The 21,244-nt window shown below is 41.3% G+C and overlaps 1 protein-coding gene across 4 annotated transcripts in view; it reads left to right on the forward strand.

Annotated features, from left to right (window-relative positions):
* Positions 1-21,244, forward strand: part of Sptbn1 (spectrin beta, non-erythrocytic 1) — a 239,020-nt gene that overhangs the window by 206,971 nt on the left and 10,805 nt on the right. For all 4 annotated transcript variants that reach the window (XM_004668948.2, XM_045146796.1, XM_004668949.2 and 1 more), the window contains 11 exons: positions 86-349; positions 2,258-2,482; positions 2,882-2,971; positions 3,138-3,419; positions 9,522-9,652; positions 11,964-12,168; positions 12,553-12,927; positions 17,093-17,337; positions 17,791-17,929; positions 18,946-19,030; positions 19,994-20,190. In XM_004668948.2, coding sequence (XP_004669005.1) covers positions 86-349; positions 2,258-2,482; positions 2,882-2,971; positions 3,138-3,419; positions 9,522-9,652; positions 11,964-12,168; positions 12,553-12,927; positions 17,093-17,337; positions 17,791-17,929; positions 18,946-19,030; positions 19,994-20,190 — 2,238 coding nt within the window. The remainder of the gene's footprint in view (positions 1-85; positions 350-2,257; positions 2,483-2,881; positions 2,972-3,137; positions 3,420-9,521; positions 9,653-11,963; positions 12,169-12,552; positions 12,928-17,092; positions 17,338-17,790; positions 17,930-18,945; positions 19,031-19,993; positions 20,191-21,244) is intronic.

The raw sequence follows: 21,244 nt of genomic DNA on the forward strand, positions 1-21,244 counted from the left end.
TAGAATGAATGGATAAACCACAAATCAACCTTTATTTTCTTGTGAACTATATTTATTTTTAACCTCGTTGTTTTGTTTTCTCCAGGAAGGAATGCAGCTCATTTCAGAAAAGCCAGAGACAGAAGCTGTGGTGAAGGAAAAACTCACTGGTTTACATAAAATGTGGGAAGTCCTTGAATCTACCACCCAGACAAAGGCCCAGCGGCTCTTTGATGCAAACAAGGCTGAACTTTTCACCCAGAGCTGTGCAGATCTAGACAAATGGCTACATGGTCTGGAAAGTCAGATTCAGTCTGATGACTATGGCAAAGACCTTACCAGTGTCAATATTCTGCTGAAAAAGCAACAGGTAAGTGGTCAAGCCAGCTGACTACCTGGGCCTATGTGTGTTGTACAGCTTTCATATTTAATACTGAAAAGAAGTCCTTGCTCTGACAGCACCAAGTCAACTGGAGAGACAGTAACTAGTAAAAGTATTGGGAGTCTGTGCATGAGAACACTTTTTTTTTTTTTTTTTTTTTTCTCCGAGAAAGGGTCTCACTCTAGTCCAGGCTGACCTGGAATTCACTCTGTAGTCTCAGGGTGGCCTTAAACTCATGGTGATCTTCCTAACTCTGACTCCCAAGTGCTGGGATTGAAGGTGTGTGCCACCACCCTGGCGAGAACACTTTCTTTATCATCATCTTGATAAGTATCATCACCATTCCATTCATTGCTACATTTTATATGAATGAAAATAATCATTTGCCTTCTTTGCTATATAAGTCTAGATAGGTGACAGTTACCTGAATTGTTTATATCTACTTTGTAAGTAGTAAAGAAAATCAAAGTTTTTTTTTTTTTTGGCTTGTTTGTTTGTTTTTGTTTTTACAAGGTAGGGTCTTGCTCTAGTCCAGACTGACCTGGAATTCACAATGTAGTCTCTGGGTGGCCTTGAACTAACTGCATTGCTCTTCTCTCTGCCTCCCAAGTGCTGGAATTCAAGGTGTGCGCCACCACACCTGGCTCAAAGTTCTTTTTTTAAATATACTAACACATGATTCAGAAGGCAAATCAATTTACCTTGAAATAATGAGAAAACAGTTATGTTTAAAGTATGTTAGTGGCAGAATCTTCCACAGACTCCCCTGGTTGGCTTTGCAATGTACGACCAAGTCCTGGACCCAGGAGTTCTAATTTAGAATCTTTATTTTTGGCTAAATGCTGAGGCTGACTGCTTCATCTAAAGGTACATTATGCACCCTTTTACTAAATGATTTGGCTGCTGTGCTTTTAAAGGTATTGTGCATTGAGAATTTTTTTTCACAGGTGGTTGTTAGTCATAGCTGCTCGCTTGCCCTACATGTTAGGGAGTTAGTGTGCAGATACAGATCCCCTGATCGCTAAGCTATCAGAATGTGTTCTTCCCAGTGTAACAGATCTTGAGTGTGACACTTTGCTTTAACTTTTGTCTATTTCCTTCAAATAAGTGAACACCTGGTACGCATTTTACTGATTATCTTGCATGATCCTATTCAACTTTCTAATTAATGTTATGAAGATAGCATTATCTGCCTCAAGATTATAGCTCTTTTCATGGTTTTTGAGAAATAATGCATGTTTGTATGTATGAATGAAAATGATGAATACAGAGTATGGTTGTGGCAGGGCCTCTTGCTGCTGCAAACAAATTCCAGATACATGGACCACTATGAGCATCTGGCTATCTGTGGGTACTGGGGAATCGACCTCAGGCCAGCAAACTTTGCAAGAAAGTGCCTTTAACCACTGAGCCATCTATCCAGCCTTGAAGCCCCTTTGGTGTGCGGCTTCTGGATAAGGAAATTGTTTTTCTGACAATTGACTCTTGTCTCCCATAACTTTTTGTTCCCTGAGTTCCTAAGTGGTGACTCTTTAAGCTTTAAAATCCTAAAAAAGGCTCAGCATGGTAGTGCACTCCTTTAATCCCAGCACTCAGGAGGCAGAGGGTAGAAGGATCACCATGACTGTGAGCCCAGCCTGGAACTACAAAGTGAGTTCTAGGTCAGCCTGGGCTAGAGTGAGAACCTACTGTGAAAAACAAAACAAAAAATTCTTTTAGAGGATATTTTAAATGTTAGACAATGAGCTAGAATGGATTGATATTAAAACCATTTATTGAACTCTCCACTGAGCAAGTTGGTATTCATCAATCTTCCATTTTGGCCAGTGCCCAAAGTAAACATTTTATAGGATGCTCTTTATTTCCTCTGGTTCTAATCTAGTCTTGTACCTTCAGATGCTGGAGAATCAGATGGAGGTACGGAAAAAGGAGATTGAGGAACTCCAGAGCCAGGCCCAGGCATTGAGCCAGGAGGGAAAGAGCACTGATGAGGTGGACAGCAAACGTCTCACTGTTCAGACCAAGTTTATGGAGCTGCTGGAGCCCTTGAATGAAAGGAAGCATAATCTGCTGGCTTCCAAAGAGATCCATCAGTTCAACAGGGATTTGGAGGATGAGATTGTGAGTAGGCTCTCTCCTCAACCAATCTTGCCTGACCTGAAGGTCATCTTCTCACTTCTTGTTACACACACCATTGGTCAGTGAGCTCTGAGCACTTGTAGCCCATGTTCCACAATTGTTCCCTTTCCATATAAAATATAGCTCTGTTCTTTCTGGCCTCTTAGATACTCTAGGAACTTCCATAACAGTGCTTTTAAAATTAACCATAGGGCTCACAGTGAATTTAACATTGAGTGTCAAATAAAGTTAGGAAAACTAACTACTGTGGGTACACTCAGAAGTGTGTGCATTCCCTAGGTCCTTTATAGGGGGATTGTGCATACGTTTCCCCTAAAGCTGTCCCCTCTGGTATCCCTTATGCTCTTGTTTATGCAACCTGAACCTCACAATTTTTTTCAGTTGTGGGTCGGCGAGAGGATGCCTTTGGCAACTTCCACAGATCATGGCCATAACCTTCAAACCGTGCAACTATTAATAAAGAAAAATCAGGTACGCATTTCTGCATGGGTTAGTCTATCTGGTAAGTCAGTATTTTAAATAAAAAGAGAGAACTTTGAAAGTTTGCAAGCTCTTTTGGGTTCTTGACAGCTTGACGTAAGCATCAGACTGTGGCCATTTAGCAAGACTTTTGTATGTATTTTCTCCTTCTATACAGACTCTCCAGAAAGAAATCCAGGGACACCAGCCTCGCATAGATGACATCTTTGAGAGGAGCCAGAACATTGTCACTGATAGTAGCAGTCTCAATGCTGAAGCTATCAGACAGAGGCTCGCTGACCTGAAGCAGCTATGGGGACTCCTCATTGAGGAGACTGAGAAGCGCCATAGGCGGCTGGAGGAGGCACACAAAGCCCAGCAGTACTACTTTGATGCAGCTGAGGCCGAGGCATGGATGAGTGAGCAAGAGCTGTACATGATGTCTGAGGAGAAGGCCAAGGTGAGAGAGGGTTCCCACCTCCCATGATGGAAGCAGGAGGCATGCCCCAGAGGAGGATTAGACTCAGGCTCTAAGTTTGGTGTTCTTTGCTAATGCCTGTCCTTTTTTTAAAAAAAAATGGGAAAAAGAGCAAGAGAATTGGCACATCAGGACCTCCAGCCACTGTAATTGAACTCCAGACGTTTGCATCACCTTGTGTACATGTGCAACCTTGTACATGCATCACCTTGTGTGTCTAGCTTACGTGGGGTCTGTGGAGTTGAACATAGGTTCTTAGGCTTTGTAGACATGGGCCTTAACTGCTAAACCCCTCTTTCCAGTCCAAAGACTCTTTTGACATATTCATCTGCTGCCTTTGCATTTTGGGAGTTACGGTGCCTGATATTCCTTCCTCTTTTTTTATTAGTTATGTACACAGTGTATACAGTCATGTTTCTACCGTAGTTAGCCTCCTTCCTGTCCTCCCCCCCTCCTTAAGGACACTCCTCGTTGGGGAATATGGGTCATGCATTGTGGGGTTAGCCATCAGTTATGGGCAATAGGCAATGTCTCTGTGCATAATGACCCAACGTGTGCTTGAATTTGCATTTCTCTGATGATTAGGAGTGATGAACATTTTCTTAAATGTGTGTTTGCCATTTGTATCTCCTCCTCTGAAAACTGCTTGTCCAGTTGTTTGCCCCATTTTGCAAGTGGGTTGTTTGACTTTTTATTGTTTAGGTTTTTGAGTTCTATGAAGATTCTAGAAATTAGGCCTCTGTCGGTTGGATAACCAGTAAATATTTTCTCCCATTCTGTGGGTAATCTATTGGCTCTGCTTATTGCATGTTTCTCTGTAAAGAAACATTTCAGCTTCATGAGATTCCCAATGGTTGAGTGATTGTTTAACTTACTGTGCTACTGAGGTTTTCTTCAGGAAGTCTTTTCCCATTCCTATATCATGGAAACTTCCATTTTTTTTTTTTCCAATTGTAACTGAGTTTCAGGACTTATATTGGGGTTTTTGATCAATTGGACTTGATTTTTGTACATGGTAAGATGTGTGGACCAGGTTTCAATTTCCTGCATATGGATATCCAGTTTGTCCAGTACCATTTGTTGAAGATGCTATCTTTTTTCCAGCCTATATTGTTAGGGCCTGCCTTTGTCTAATATCAAGTAGCTGTAGTTAACTAACCCAAAGTCCGGTCCTTCATTCTGTTCCATTGGTCTATGCTCCTGTCTTTATGCCAGTACCGTGCTGTTTTTATTACTATGGCTTTTAATACAGCTTTAGATCAGGTATTGTGATGCTTCTAGAGTGTTTCTCTGCTGAGGATATGCTTGGATATATGAGGCCTTCTGCCTTTCCATATGAATTTTGAGATCATTTTTTCTATCTCTGTGAAGAACAGTGGTGGGATTTTGATTGGTATTGCATTAAATCTGTTTATTGCTTTTGGTAAGATTGCTATTTTCACATTGTTAATTCTGTTACCCAGGAGCATGGGAGGTCTTTCCATTTTCTCAAGTCCTCAATTTCTTTTTTTGAGTGTTTTTATGTTTTCATTGTATAGGTCTTTCACATCCTTGGTTAACATTATTGCAAGATATTTTTTTGTTGTTGATACTGAAAATGGGACAATGTCACTTATTTCTTTCTCTGTATCTTTTTGTCTTTTGCATATAGAACGGCTTCTGAATTTTGTGCATTGATTTTGTATCCCGCTACTTTGCTGAAGGAGTTAATCACCTTTAAGAGTTTTGGCATGGAGGTTCTTGGATCTCTCATGTATAGAATCATGTCATCTGTGCATAGAGCTAACTTAACAATTTCTTTTCCAATTTGTATCCCTTTTATTTCTTTCTCCTGTCTTGCTGCTTGAGCTAGGACTGCCAGTGCTATATTGAAGAGCAGAGGTGAAAGTGGGCAACCCTGCCTTGTTCCTGATCTCACTGGGAATTCCCTCAGTCTCTCTCCATTAAGTATTATTTGGGCTTTGGGAGCTTTATATATAGCCTTTATTATATTGAGATATTAACCATTCATGCCTATTCTCTCCAATGTTTTGATCATGAAGTGATGTTGTATTTTGTCAAAGGCCTTTTCTGCATCTATCGAAATGATCATGTGGTTTTTGTGTTTAAGCTTATTTATGTAATGTATTACATTGACAGATTTCCATATGTTGAACCACCCCTGTGTTCCTGGGATGAAGGCTACTTGATCAAGGTGGATCATGCTTTTGATGTGTTATTGGGTTTGGTTTGCAAGGATTTTGTTCAAGATCTTTGCGTTTAAGTTCATCACAGAAATATTCCTATAGTTTTCTTTTCTTGTGGCATCTCTGCCTGGTTTTGCTTCCAAGAAGGAGTTGGGGAGTTTTCCTGCTCTCGATTGTGTGACACAGTTTGAGAGAGTGTGGTTGCAGTTCTTCCATGAAGGTTTGATAGAATTCATCTGAGAAGCCATCTGGTCCTGGACTCTTTTGGGGGGAGGATTTTGATTACCTTTCATTCTCGATGCATGTGATCAGCTTGTTTAGGACATTAATCTTCTCTGAATTTAGCTTTGGTAGGTGGTATGTGTCTAGGAATTTATCCATTTCCTTCATATTAACCAGTTTGGTGGAGTAGATGTTTTTGAAATAAGTCCTAATGATTCTCCCGGTTTCACTTATGTCTGTTGTGATCTCTCCTTTTTTATTTCTAAGTTTGTTAATTTGAAGCATCTTTTTTTTTTTTTTCTTTATCAAATTGGCCAGGGAGTTGTCAATCTTGTTTATTTTTTCAAAGAACTGGCTATATGATCAATTTTCTTAATTGTTTTCTTAGTTTCCAACTCATTAATTTCTTCTCTAATCTTAATTATTTCTTTCCATCTGGAGCTTTGTGGGTTGGATTCTTCACTACCCATTTATTGTTTAAAAGTGTGTTGTTCAGGGTTGGAGAGATGGCGTACTGGTTAAGCGCTTGCCCGTGAAGCCTAAGGACTCCAGTTTGAGGCTCAGTTCCCCAGGACCCACATTAGCCAAATGCACAAGGGGGTGGCTGGAAGCCCTGGCGTGCCCATTCATGTCCCCCCCCCCCCGCCTCTTTCTCTCTCTCTCTGTAGCTCTCAAATAAATAAATAAAATAAACAAAAAAAAAGTGTGTTCTTCAGTTTCAAGGAGCTAATGGGATTCCTGATGCTTCTTTTGTTGTTAATTTCTAGCATTGTGATCTGATATCATGCAGGAAATTATGTTGATCTTCCTAAATATATGGAGGCAGGCTTTGTGGCCCAGCATATGATCTATTTTAGAGAAGGTTCCATGGGCTTCTGTGGATTTGGGGTAGAATGTTCTGTAGATGTCCATTAGGCCTAATTGTTCTGTGGTTTTGTTGAGTTCTCTCACTTCCTGTTGATTTTCTGTTTGGATGATCTATTTGTTGCTGATCATGGAGTATTGAAGTCTCCAACTATCATGGTGTTGGTGGTTATTTCTGTTTTATTGTCAAGTAGGTTTTGTTTTATGAATTGTGGTGCCCCTGTGTTTGGTGCAGAAATATTTATGATTTTGATATCCTCTTGTTCAATTGTTCCCTTGATATGTAGGAAGTGGCCTTCTTTGTCTTTTTTGAGTACTTTTGGCTTGAAGTCTATTTTATCCAATATTAGTATGGCTACACCTCCTCGTTTCTTATTCCCATTTGCTTGGAATATCATTTTCCACCCTTTCACCCTGAGGCAGTGTCTGTCTTTAGTAGTGAGATGGGTTTCTTGAAGACAACAGATTGAGGGATCTAATTTTCTGACCCACTCTGTTAGCTTATGTCTCTTGATTGGTGAATTAAGTCCATTAATATTTAGGATAATGACTATGAGGTTTGATTTGATCCCTGCCATATCGTGTTGGTTTGTGTGGTTTGGTGTTTTCTTGGACTGTGTAGTTTTTTGTGCCTTCTCTGAGTTTGGTTATTATGATCTGTTTCTTCTAGGCACTTGAGGTTGATTATTTGATTCTTCCATGTGGAGAATTTCCTAAACTACTCTATGCAGGTTTGGTTTTGTGTTCATATAGTTGTATAGCTGAGATTTATCATGGAAAGTTTTTCTTTCACCATCTATTGTGAGAGCTACTTTTGCTGGGTAAAGTAGTTTGGTTTGGAAGCTGTAGGTTCTTATATTTTGCAATGTTACGTTCCAGGCCCTTCTAGCTTTCAGGGTTTCCATTAAGAATTCTGATGTAATTCTGGTGGGATTACCTTTATATGTAATGTGTTGTTTTTCCCTGGATGCTCTTAGGATTTTCTCTTTTGTGTCAATGTTCAGAGGCTTAATGACAATATGTCTTGGAGAGTTTCTTCTTTGGTCCAGTCTGTTTGGAGTTCTGTTAGCTTCTTGTAACTTGATGGGCCTTTCTTTGGAGAGACTGGGACAGTTTTCTTCAATAATTTTGTTGAATAAGTTCCCCATGCTTTTGGTCTGAATTTCTTCCCCTTCTGATATTCCCATGATCCGAATGTTAGGACGTTTAAGGGTATCCCACAGTTCCCTCATGTTCTGTTCACAAATTGAAACTTTTTTGGTTTTTCGAGGTAGGGTCTCACTCTGGTCCAGGCTGACCTGGAATTAACTCTGTCACCTCAGGGTGGCCTTGAACTCATAGCAATCCTCCTACCTCTGCCTCCCAAGTGCTGGAAGCTTTTGAAATCTCAAACTGTTTCTTCTGTTTTGTCTTCCAGATCTGAGTTTCTATCCTCTACATGGCTGACTCTATTCTTGAGAGCTTCTATAGCATTTTGGGCCTGTTGAATTTGGTTTCTGTTTTCTACATATAGTTTCCATCCCTCTGTCAAGGTCCCTTTTCACATCATTTCCTATTTTCTTGATGCTTCTTAGAATTCATCCTTGGATCTCTTTATGTCTTCATTGAGCTTAGCTAGCTGGTTATTGAGGTCTTCTTTCTTTCTTCCTCCCTCCCTTCTTCCCTCCCTCTCTCTCTCTCTCTCTCTCTCTCTCTCTCCTTCATATCATTCAACTGTCTTTGGACCCCATCCAGGGTCTTCTCTATTAGGTCTAGTCTAGTGATGACAGTATTCATATAATCATTGGCCCTTTGTTGTTTTTCTGCAACATCTGCCATTTGCTTGTTCAGGGTTGCATAGCTTATTAACTCCATTTTAGGGTTGTGATCCTAATGTCTCTTCTATGTTTTGATTAGGGACATCCACTGTACGACTGGGTGATCTTACTGGATTTTCTTGCATTTGATTTTTTATGTCATTCCTTTGGCATTGTGGTCTGCCCATCACAGTGTACAAACCTTATTTAATTCAGGAGGAAGCTATAGTCTACCTTTGAAGAGTGTCCAGTGATTATTTCCTTTTATGTTTGTTTCCACTATTTTTCTGGTGGCAGTTGGGCCTGCCTGCTCAGAGGGAAGGAGCCCGTGAGGTTCAGGTGGGGGCCCAAGGACCTGATGTAGAGGCTTATTGTTCTGTGATTTGTGGTATGGGAGTGCATAGTCAGGTTAGGTGGCCTGAAATGTACAGGGAAATGTGGGGTGGTGGCCACTGGGGTTGCGTTCAGGAGCCTTGAGGTGCAGATGGCGCTAATCTGTCTTTCCTGGTTCACAAGGGGATGGGGGGGCTGGCAAGTAGGATGGCTTTGGGATGGAGTTTTTGCAGAGTGGGGCAATTGGGATCGTCACCTGTGCCAAGGCGCAGGTGGTGCTATGCCGGCCTGGGTCTCCTTGCCTGCAGTTAGTGCAGGAGGAACCTCTGGCTGGGACTATGGCTAGGATGGCTGCTTGAGGGATTAGAGGACTGGTGGGCTACCGAGAGCATGGCAATCAGCAGATTTCTTTTTTTGCCCCTCCACTGGAGGTCTATTAGAGGCTGCTCATCCCTAGAAGACCCAATGAACCCTTAATATCTTGCCTTTCCTGCGCTGGGAGGTGTTAGGCGGTTGCCATCTTCGCTAGAAGTCCTTTTTTTTTTTTTTTTGAGGTGGGGTCTTGCTCTAGCCCAGGCTGACCTGGAATTCACTATGTAGTCTCAAAGTTGTTTCACCATATATAGAGTTGGTTTGTTGCCCCAGACAAAGGGGCTGTGGTTTGTAATAGTCCCTCTCTGCAGGATGAGCAGAGCGCTGTCTCCATGTTGAAAAAGCACCAGATTTTGGAACAAGCTGTTGAAGATTATGCAGAGACAGTGCACCAGCTCTCCAAGACTAGCCGAGCCTTGGTGGCTGACAGCCATCCCGAAAGGTGAGTGACATTTTAAAAAATTATTGACTGTTTTCTATATGTAACATAATGTATTTTGATCATAATTATTTCTCATTACCTTCTCTTTTCCTCCTCCCCTTCCCACTGAATCCCTTCTTCCCAGCTAGAGGGAGAAGAAGAAAGAGATTTTTTAAGAATGAAACCTTTGGGCTGGAGAGATGGCTTAGCGGTTAAGCGCTTGCCTGTGAAGCCTAAGGACCCCGATTCGAGGCTCGGTTCCCCAGGTCCCATGTTAGCCAGATGCACAAGGGGGCACACGTGTCTGGAGTTCGTTTGCAGAGGCTGGAAGCCCTGGCGCACCCATTCTCTCTCTCTCCCTCTATCTGTCTTTCTCTCTGTGTCTGTCGCTCTCAAATAAATAAATAATAATAAAAAAAAATTTAAAAAAAAAATGAAACCTTTGTCAAAAATTAGTGTAAATGTGTCATTAAGAAGCATTCTTCTTTAAAAAATAATTATGTATGAGAGAAAGAGAGACATGCCCGGGCCTCTTGCCACTGAAAACAAATTCTGAATCCGTGAACCATTTTGTACATTGCTCTACTTGGACACTGGGTAATTGTACTTATGATGTCAGGCTTTGCAAGCAAGTACCTTTAACCACTAAGCAATCTTCCTAGCTCCCCCCTTAAAAAATTACATCTTAAAATATTTTTTAATTTTTTGTTTTATTTTTATTTACTTGAGAGCAACAGAGAAAGAGGAAGGGGGGGAGAGGGAGGGAGAGAATGGGCGCACCAGGGCTTCCAGCCACTGCAAACGAACTCCAGATGCATGTGCCCCCTTGTGCATCTGGCTAATGTAGGTCCTGGGGAATCGAGCCTCGAACCAGAGTCTTTAGGCTTCACAGGCAGGTGCTTAACCGCTTAGCCATCTCTCCAGCCCTTAAAATATTTTTATAACATTTTTATTGAAAAACTTATAGAAGAACATACTGTAATTTGATTGTGTTCTGGTTCTATTACTCCCTTTTGTCTTCCCTCCCCTGCTCCTAGTCCACTGAGCACCCTCCTCTTTCCAAGTAGGAAGCATTCTTAAAATAGACCTAGAAGCCTGTGGTAAATAGAAAGAACAAACTGTTACATTCAGAAACTGCTATTATAGATTCATTGTATCTTGTTGACCAAGACCCTGTTGAAAGATTGTCATGAGAAGTATAGGTTGACTTATAGGTGAACATAAATGGAGTACTTACCCTTGGGTAAAAATATATTGCAGTTTAAGATGGCAATGACTAGTTTTGAAGGGAGTGATAAAAGGGCTCTCAGAATAAAACATCATAGGAAAAACACTGGCAAAGGTATGTACTCACTGGCTATGTCATAGGCTGCTGCATTAACTTGAGGGTTGATCCCTTTATGCTTTCTCAGTAACTGCTTTTAGGATTCCAAAAGGAAAGGAAACAGCCTTGTGTGTTTTTATCCAAGGCAGGACATGTTGGGAAAGATGAAGTCAGCAGTTCTGGTGGCATATGAGATCTTTAAAGTATTCATGATCAAATTCTCAAGAAAGTAGCTTCCTGGTCTCCTGGAATAGGCACTAGCAAGTCTTCTATTGAAAATTCTGGTTAGACATTGGAGGAAGGGTGATTCATTCTCCTGCATATACAAGGGAATAGAAGCAGCAGGAGCCAGCTGTGCTAGTAGGGAAGTCCACACATTATGTACAGGACAGGGTTATATGCTTGTCTCTCTAGCAGTGTGAAATCTGAGAGTGGAGGATGATTCCAAAAGTTTGCATTAACTTTCAGCAACAAAGGAAAATCTTGATCTTGATCTAGCAGTGCAGAGTTAGGGTGTTCCCCCTAAACCTAAATCATTATATTCAAGATGGTCTTTGGCCTTAATTATTATTTTTGGTTTCCATAATAGCATAGCTCTTTCTCATTTGAAATTGAGGTCAAATTTCATTGTTTTGGGCTGGAGGGATGGCTTAGTAGTTAATGTGTTTGCCTGAAGAGCCAAAGGACCCAAGGTTTGGTTCCCCAGGACCTGCGTTAGCCAGATGCACAAGGGGGCACACACATCTGGAGTTTGTTTGCAGTGACGGGAGGCCCTGGCGCGCCCATTCTCTTTCTGTACCCCTCTCTCTCCCTCTTTCTCTATCAAATAAATAATAATAATTTTAAAAAATTCATTGTTTCATTTTTCAGACTGAATAGGTTAAACAGAAGTTTCCTTAGAGAAATTTGATGTAACACACTTTTGTATTATCTCCAGCTCATTTATTTTTCTCCTGAAAAACTGAACATTTAACGTCTCTTTCCCCCACTGCTCCCACTTTTTTTCAGTGAGCGCATTAGCATGCGGCAATCCAAAGTAGATAAGCTGTATGCCGGCCTGAAGGACCTTGCTGAAGAGAGGAGAGGCAAGCTTGATGAGAGGCACAGGTTATTCCAGCTCAACAGGGAGGTGGACGACCTGGAGCAGTGGATTGCTGAGAGGGAAGTGGTTGCAGGGTCCCATGAATTGGGGCAGGACTACGAACATGTCACGGCAAGTACTTTGGGCAGAGCATGAGTGGTGTGCAGCTAGTGTACATGGAAAGGCATTTCTATTCTCAGGCTATTGGCAGATGTCTTGGACTCACATCAGAGGTCATAAGTTTAATTTCAACTTGTTTCTTTTGTTAGGTGATTCTGATTCAGGTTAGCTTACCTTTCATGCCTTCCCTAGGTACAGGAGATGATGTCAGTACTCTCCATAGACAACAAGAAGGAAACCTGGTAGGAGGTTTTAGAGTAAAGATATATTGTGACTTCCGTATTACTTGTTGCCTCCTGCTTAGCAGCAGTTTCTTTCCCAATGATACTCATGTAATCAAGCTATAAAATCCTCTCAGTGGTCTTAGTGATTTCTTTATGTGTGTCCCCAATCCAGATGCTACAAGAACGATTCCGGGAATTTGCACGAGACACGGGAAACATTGGGCAGGAGCGTGTGGATACAGTCAATCACATGGCAGATGAACTCATCAACTCTGGACATTCAGATGCTGCCACCATTGCTGAGTGGAAGGATGGCCTCAATGAAGCCTGGGCCGACCTCCTGGAGCTCATTGACACAAGAACACAGATTCTTGCTGCCTCCTATGAACTGCATAAATTTTACCATGATGCCAAGGAGATCTTCGGCCGCATCCAGGACAAACACAAGAAACTCCCTGAGGAGCTTGGGAGAGATCAGAACACCGTGGAGACCTTACAGAGAATGCACACCACCTTTGAGCATGACATTCAGGCACTGGGCACTCAGGTAAACAGCCACCTGGGGCATCTTTGTGCAATTGATCATCTCTTTGGTTTTTTGTTTTTTCCCCTCTCAAAATGTCCAAATTAGATAATCGAAATTAAACACTCCAAAACTATCCAAATTAAACACATGTGTATACACATACACACACTGTTCTCATGCTATACTTGAGAGAGCTTTTTATTCCACAGCATTTGCAAACATAGATGAACATTCTGGTGGTTAAATAAGCTAGATGCACATAAGTTTGTATTATGCTAGCATACCCATTCAGGATCATGAACAGTACTGTATTATTTTGTATCAGCTATCCCCAAAAAAATCCTACAGTTCATTCGTTCATCCTCCCCACCCCCACCCCCACCTCCCCTTTCTTTCTTTCTTTTTCTCAAGGTAAGGTCTCACTCTAGCCCAGGCTTACCTGCACCACCACTGCTGGCTACATTTCTTTTGTAAAAGTGATGATGTAAGTTTGTTTTTTAACACTGATGATCTGTATTAATTTTTCAGGTTAACCTACAAAGTCGTGGGTCTCACTATGTGTCACTTTGCTCTCATTCATTGCCCCTCATCCTCTGGTCTCCCCTGTACACTGCATTTTGGCTGATTACCCACCTTCTTCTAAACAGTCCTCCTCCTACTTTCTTATCACATGTATTCTTTTACCTTCTCTTTTTTCTCCTCTTCCTTAAGATCCTTACTCCCCTCTTAGGATCCTCTTTCTGAGAAAAAACTAGATTCTAACATGTTAGCATGCCTGGTTCCTCCCACCCCCATAATAAGTACCTAACACCAAAACTTGCTTAAAAGATGTGTAACCAGGGCTGGAGAGATGGCTTAGCAGTTAAGCACTTGCCAGTGAAGCCTAAGGACCTCAGTTCAAGGCTCGATTCCCCAGGATTCATGTTAGCCAGATGTACAAAAGGGCGCACACATCTGCAGTTCATTTGCAGTGGCTCAAGGCCCTGGTGCGCCCATTCTGTCTATCTGCCTCTTTCTGTCTCTCTCTGTCACTCTCAAATAAATAAATAAAAATGAACAAAAAAAAATTTATTAAAAAAATATGTGTAACCAAAAACTAACAGTATAATCATTCTCTTGATTCTTTTCTAATCTCTCCACAGTTGTCTGTTTATTCTTAGGTCTTCCAATTAAAAAAAAACAAATTAGGGCTGGAGAGATGGCTTAGCGGTTAAGCGCTTGCCCGTGAAGCCTAAGGACCCCGGTTCGAGGCTCGGTTCCCCAGGTCCCACATTAGCCAGATGCACAAGGGGGCGCACGCGTCTGGAGTTCGTTTGCAGTGGCTGGAGGCCCTGGCGCGCCCATTCTCTCTCTCTGCCTCTTTCTCTCTCAAATAAATAAATAAATAATAAACAAAAATTTAAAAAAAAAAAAAAAAAAAAAAAAAAAAAAAAACAAATTATTTTTCCCTGGAGTTTTATGGTTCTAGAAAATAATGTGTTTTAGTTGAATTATTTTAACCCTGACTATGTCAGAAGTTTTGTTCTTGTCTATTAAGAGTATACTAATTGCAACAAACAGCCTCGGGTCACTGGGATAAACTTCCAAACCAGACATAGTTTATGGGAGGACTGGTATTTATTTGAGGCTAACAGTTCCAGGGGAAGTTCCATAATGGTAGAAGAAGTTGGCTCCCTTTATAGGCCCAAGCAGAACAAAAAGACCACTACCAACACTATAAGCAAGCCCATTCCAGGAACTTCAGGCAAAGCTCAAACACTTTGCATATCTTTAGATTGGAATTCTGGGTCCACCCTCCATACCCTTGGGCTGGACCTTCGGAACTGCCCACAGTGACACCTCCTTCAGCCAGATCTGGAGATCTAAAGCTTTACTATAAAACTGAATATATTGGGGCACATCCATTCAACCCACACATTAATTATCTACTACAAAGTATTTTCTTTTAAATGCTATTAGAAAATAGTCTTGGCTTTATGGAATATATGTCTGTATTACAGCTATTCAGTTCTGCAATCTTAGTGTAAAGCAGCCACACAGACACAGTATGAGAATCAATGAATGTGGTTGTGTTCCCAATAAAAATTCACAAAGAAAACAAGTCCAGAATTAGGGTTTTGGCATCATCAGCTCCACTCTACTCTGGGCTTGTTCTATGGAGGAGTCCCTTTGATTGCCATTGTTTTCTCACTTAATTTTTACTTCCTGCCATTTTCTGTGGCTCAAAGTTAATGAATTAATTCAAATTCATCTCTAAGCTTTAGTTTTCCAATGCCTTGCAGATTAAAATGATTCTTGGCAATACATAAGAGATCATAAGTGTTTTCCAACTATTAATATTATTATTATTTAGCAAAAGCTTAGGAAAACTTGAACATTTCAGCAGCTGTAGTTCTTTTCTCTTTAGAAAATCATTTATTTACTTAGAACTGCAGAATGATTAAGAGGTGGTAAGAATTGCTCTCTGTTTTTTCCATTAAATCCCTTTATCTCAAGATTTGGAATGGTGAGACTGTAAAATACAGGACAGGAACCAACTTCCTGAAGCCTTTTTTTTATAGTTGTAAAAAAAAAAAAAATAAAGATGTGTGCTCCTCCTGCAAGCATTGGCTCAGTCCATGTTTATTATCATAGAATCAGTACAAAAAGGAAGAACATTAGCATAGGCTCCCAGAGCAAGGGGTGTTTCCTGCATGGGTGTTGCCTCTTGTGCTAGTCTGAGCTGTCTAGTACTGTTTCCATTCTGCATGAAAGTGGAGAAGTGGGATGGAGGAATCAATGCAATGACAACCTTGTATAGACTACCCTTTGTGCTAATTTTCACTTTTTCGATCCTCTTCTATAATCAGAGGCTTTGGAAAAGGTGGTTGGTAATATAGGAAATTAGTTTATCAAATAATTAACTGTGAATTTGGTTATAATTTCAGTTACTATTAAAGAATATTTCCCAGCTGGGCGTGGTGGCGCACGCCTTTAATCCCAGCACTCGGGAGGCAGAGGTAGGAGGATTGCCATGAGTTCAAGGCCACCCTGAGATAACAGAGTTAATTCCAGGTCAACCTGGACCAGAGTGAGACCCTACCTCGAAAAAAAAAACCAAGAATATTTCCCAAAGTTCTTTAGGATAGAGAAACCAAATCACCCTGGAAATCAAATACTTTTTTAAAAAAATCTTTTCCAGAAGATTTTTTTTTTTACCACTACTTAAAAGTCCTTTAATTCGGGCTGGAGAGATGGCTTAGCGGTTAAGCGCTTGCCTGTGAAGCCTAAGGACCCCGGTTCGAGGCTCAGTTCCCCAGGTCCCACGTTAGCCAGATGCACAAGGGGGCGCACACGTCTGGAGTTCGTTTGCAGAGGCTGGAAGCCCTGGCGCGCCCATTCTCTCTCTCTCCCTCTATCTGTCTTTCTCCCTGTGTCTGTCGCTCTCAAATAAATAAAAAAAAAAAAAATGAACAAAAAATATTTTTTAAAAAAAGTCCTTTAATTCTACTTCCAAACCCCCAGCATTGTGTATCCCCATTTATCCTAATATCCCCCATATGACATTACTCCAAATACTCTCTTCACAGACACCTAGGGTTCTTAACTGTCCTGAGCTATTATCTGTAGACTTTGATCACAGAATTTCATCATTAAATAATGATTGATCTGGGTGTGGTGGCACATACCTTTAATCCCAGCACTTGGGAAACAGGTAGGAGAATGACTTTGAGTTTGAGTCCAGCCTGGAACTACAGAGTGAGTTACTGGTCAGCCTGGACTAGAGTGAAACCCTATCTCAAAAACAAACAAAAATAGTGAGTGAATAGCCATTTTTCTTTATATCTTTGATTAAATATTATCTTCACATATGATACTACCAATATTTTAAGTACTTTTTATGTGTAAACAGCCTCAGTAAGGCAAACATTATTAATGCCAGGAATTCAGGGCCTTGTGTGTGTTAAGTAAGCTACCAACTGAGTTACATTCCATCCTGCTTTTCCCATTTAGCCAATTAGAAAAAAAGAAAACTTGCATTTTAGTGACTTGGATCTCCCCAGTGAAACTGATAGCTTATTGAATCCTCTCAACCTAGTGCACCTGCTTCAGTATGTTAGAAGAATAGTAGGTAAGAGGATAAAAGGAGAGTAATAGGGAAAGCCACAGTGGTCAAACCTGACTCATTTTCCCTATGACTTTGCAGGTGAGGCAGCTACAAGAGGATGCAGCCCGCCTCCAGGCAGCCTATGCAGGGGACAAGGCTGATGACATCCAGAAGCGTGAGAATGAGGTCTTGGAAGCCTGGAAATCCCTGCTGGATGCTTGTGAGGGTCGCAGGGTGCGGCTGGTAGACACAGGGGATAAGTTCCGCTTCTTCAGCATGGTGCGTGACCTCATGCTCTGGATGGACGATGTTATCCGCCAGATCGAAGCCCAGGAGAAACCAAGGTAATATTCCTGACCTCTGGGATATGAAAATTTTAGAGACAGCTGCCACTATTTCAGTTGTCTACCACACACTATTGCTAGGGAATAAGGGGCTGGCGGTGTTAGGCACTTCTTCATTTGCCCCCATTCCCCCATGTTTCACACTCACCCAGTTCTTCTTGTCAATATCCCAAGCAGCCAGTGGTCTTCTTGCATGTACCTAGTGACCATTTTAAGTTACATACACACAAAAATGAAAGGAGCTCTTTTCTGAATATGTAGTGGTGGAGCTGATCCTGACTTACAGCTGTCATTGTGCTTTAGCTCCAGTGACCCAACCTGAGTTTTAGCTGTGAATCAGCCCTGAATAGCTAAGTAGGCTATTAGACCATTTCCTTCAAAGTATGTGTTTTAAAACCTTCATATGTATTTGAAAAGCTTGACCTCTTAAAGATGTGACTTGTTTAATTTTAGGGACGTATCATCTGTTGAACTACTAATGAACAATCACCAAGGTATCAAAGCTGAAATTGATGCTCGTAATGACAGTTTCACAACCTGCATTGAACTTGGAAAATCCCTGCTAGCAAGAAAACACTACGCATCTGAGGAGGTAGAATACTGCCTTGTCTGGGGACTGTGAGATCAATGTAGCTGGCATTAAGATATAAAGTGGTGTGTGTGTGTGTGTGTGTGTGTCTGTCTGTCTGTCTGTCTGTGTGTCTGTGTGTGTACCAAGACATTTGTATGATTATTCCTCAATAACCACGGGGGATTTGTTTTAGGACCCTCATACATTCCAGCATCCATGGATGCTTAAATCCTGTTATAAAATTGTACCTCCTCTATACTTTTAAGTCACCTCTGGGTTCTGTGTAATACCTAACGCAAGGTAAAAGCTACATAAGTAGTTGTTACACTATATTAAGGAACAACAAGAGAAAAGTCCATAAATCAGCATAGTTGTAGTTTTTGCCAAATATTCTCATTCTGAGTTGAGTCCCTGCATATAGTACCTGCTGAACAGAGGGTCAAATACACATGTACATACATGTGCATATATTTCAAAACTTCTCTTTTGTCTGCCTAGGATAAGGCAGTTGCATAAGATTGCAGGTCCAAAGCCAAAATTTCTTTGGCCCAGAAAATAACTTTTCAGTGTGTCATGTATCAAAACAGTTTCTGTCACCTCCTCTCTCAGTACTATTTAGAGGTGACACCCCACCCCAGATGATGGTACTGAAGGCATAAATGATGAGTTCCATGTATATTTCATCCTTCACAGGAATGGATGTCCTCTCCGAGAAGCCAGGAATTTGCCTATCTTGCTATCTTTCTCTTTGTGAATGTGTTACTTCAGGGAGCCCCATAGTTCAGTAAAACCTAGTGCATTGTTGACCACCTTGCCACAAAGCAGCTTTGAGCAGAATTCCCACCCCTTCTGGAAAGTTAGCCATGCTTTTCTCTCCCCTCCCTAGACAATAAAAATATGCCTCGCTGAGACTTTCTACCTTAGGGTTAGTCTCTGCAGAAAAGAGATTTTATTATACAAAGTGACTCAGCAAGGGGAAAGACAAAAATGAACGTAGTATGTTCTACTAAGATTTTGGGGGTCCTTTTTTTGTGCAGATCAAGGAAAAGTTACTGCAGTTGACAGAAAAAAGAAAAGAAATGATTGACAAGTGGGAAGACCGATGGGAATGGTTAAGATTGAGTAAGAACATCCTTCGTTTGTCTTTCTGTTCTTTTGGGGTATTCTTGAAAAACATGCAGCCTATTTTCTTGCTTTAATTGATGTGATATGCCTTTTTTGAATTTTAGAAGCTTTTTTTCCTCCCATGTCTTACTGTTCATATGCACAATAATATTTTTAAGAGGTTCCATCTGGCATATTCATTATTTTTTACTCCATGGTCAGCCACAATGTTGTGAGTACGATTTGAGTGCTCTTTAGAACAACAGGGAGATGACAAGCATCCCTCCTCTCAATTACCTTCAAAAAGAATTCTTTCTTAGGAATACAGAAAGTAGAAAATTGGCCCAAGTCTTATATTTAGTATTTTTAGTTGAAGGCTGACATTTGGGGCTGAGAAAGTGGCTCAGTGGGAAGAGCACTTGCTATAAAAATAGCGCATATATGTGTGTGTATGTATGTATGTGTGTGTGTGTGTGTATATATATATATACACACACACACACACATACACATATATATATAAAAAACACTTTATAGTGATTACATGTTAAAATATTTTAAAATAATTTTAACATACCGGGTTAAATTAAAATCCTGTGAAAGGCCGGTCATGGTGGCGCACCCCTTTAATCCCAGCACTCGGGAGGCAAAGGTCAGAGGATCACTGTGAGTTCAAGGCCACCCTGAGACTCTCCATAGTGAATTCAAGGTCAGCCCGGACTAGAGTGAAACCCTACCTTAAGAAACAATAAATAAATAAATAAATAAAAATCCCATGAAAGTGAATTTTACATGTTTTTACTCATTGAAGCACCTGCTAGAGAAGTTCAAGTTGCCTTGTATGGTTTACTTCTCATTTGTGTTGCATGAAAATTCCAATAGCATGGATGATAAGCTAGTTATGTATTATATGGCCACCACAGAACAGTGGTACCAGATGACTCTGTGGCCCATGCTTACTTACTGTTGTACCCTGTGTAGTTTTGGAGGTCCACCAGTTCTCAAGGGATGCCAGCGTGGCTGAGGCTTGGCTGCTTGGACAGGAACCATACCTGTCCAGCCGTGAAATTGGCCAGAGCGTGGACGAAGTGGAGAAGCTCATCAAGCGCCACGAGGCATTTGAAAAATCTGCAGCAACCTGGGATGAGAGATTTTCTGCCCTGGAAAGGCTGACAACAGTAAGTGGCTTTGGGCTGCTGAGCATTGTGATTTGTTTATTGGTGGGGGGGGGGGCGGGCAGGGGTTTCTTATAGTTGCTGGCTCTCTAGGGTTGGACATAGTGGTGTATTCTTGTAGTCCCAGTCCTCAGGAGGCTGAGGCAAGATGATTCTAAGTTTAAGGGCAGCCTGAGCCATATAATATAGCCCCTCCCTCTCTGTGAGTGTGTGTGGAGCAGTGGGGGGGGGGTCACTTTTCAAATTTTAGATACAGCATCAGAGTTACTGTCCTCATTGTCCATCCCCACCTCACAGGGCAGCACTAGGGTTTCTTATTGTACCTTCTTGCCTAGGCAGTAATGGGTGATGTTTATTTTTCTATTTGTTTACCTTTCTTCCCATACCTCATTGTACCATGTTTCTAGGAGACATGACCTTAAGGTTTTCTTCAGAATTTCAGGGTTAGAATTACCATCAAATAGTAGCTTTGTCCTGGGCCACATCCTTCCCATTCCAAGCAATCACCTCTCTTGACATCAAGGCCTTACAGCAGAGATTATGCACTAATGTTTCTTCTTTGGGACTTGTAGTTATCATTGAAGATGCCTACAAGATTAATGTCTGATTTCCCAACTTCTGCAATTATGAGGCTTTAATATGCACCTGCGTCCTTTTGGGTTAATACTTGGATGCTTTTGTATTTTGGAGTTTGCCTGTTACTCATTTAAATAGCTTTGTCTTAGGTAGACTATACTTTTGCTTAAAAAAAAAAAGTGTTTTTAAAGCCATGCATGGAAGCTCACACCTTTAATCCTAGCCCTCAGGAGACTGAGGAAGGAGGATCTCACTGTGAGTTCAAGACCAACCTGGGCTACAGAGTTCCAGGTCATTTTGGGCTAGAGAGACCCTGTTTCAGTGCCTCCCCCCACACCAGCAACCAAAATAAAAAGCTTCTTAATTATGTTTCTCTACTATATCACAAGTGTCTTTCTTAAGAATTTTTGTGGTTCTGTCTTCGGTGCTTTTTGAGCTTTTATCCCCCCCCCCCCCCCGCCACCCCCAGAAGCCAAAGATA

The sequence above is a fragment of the Jaculus jaculus genome, chromosome 4 (assembly GCF_020740685.1).
Source record: "Jaculus jaculus isolate mJacJac1 chromosome 4, mJacJac1.mat.Y.cur, whole genome shotgun sequence".
NCBI classification, from domain to species: domain Eukaryota; kingdom Metazoa; phylum Chordata; class Mammalia; order Rodentia; family Dipodidae; genus Jaculus; species Jaculus jaculus.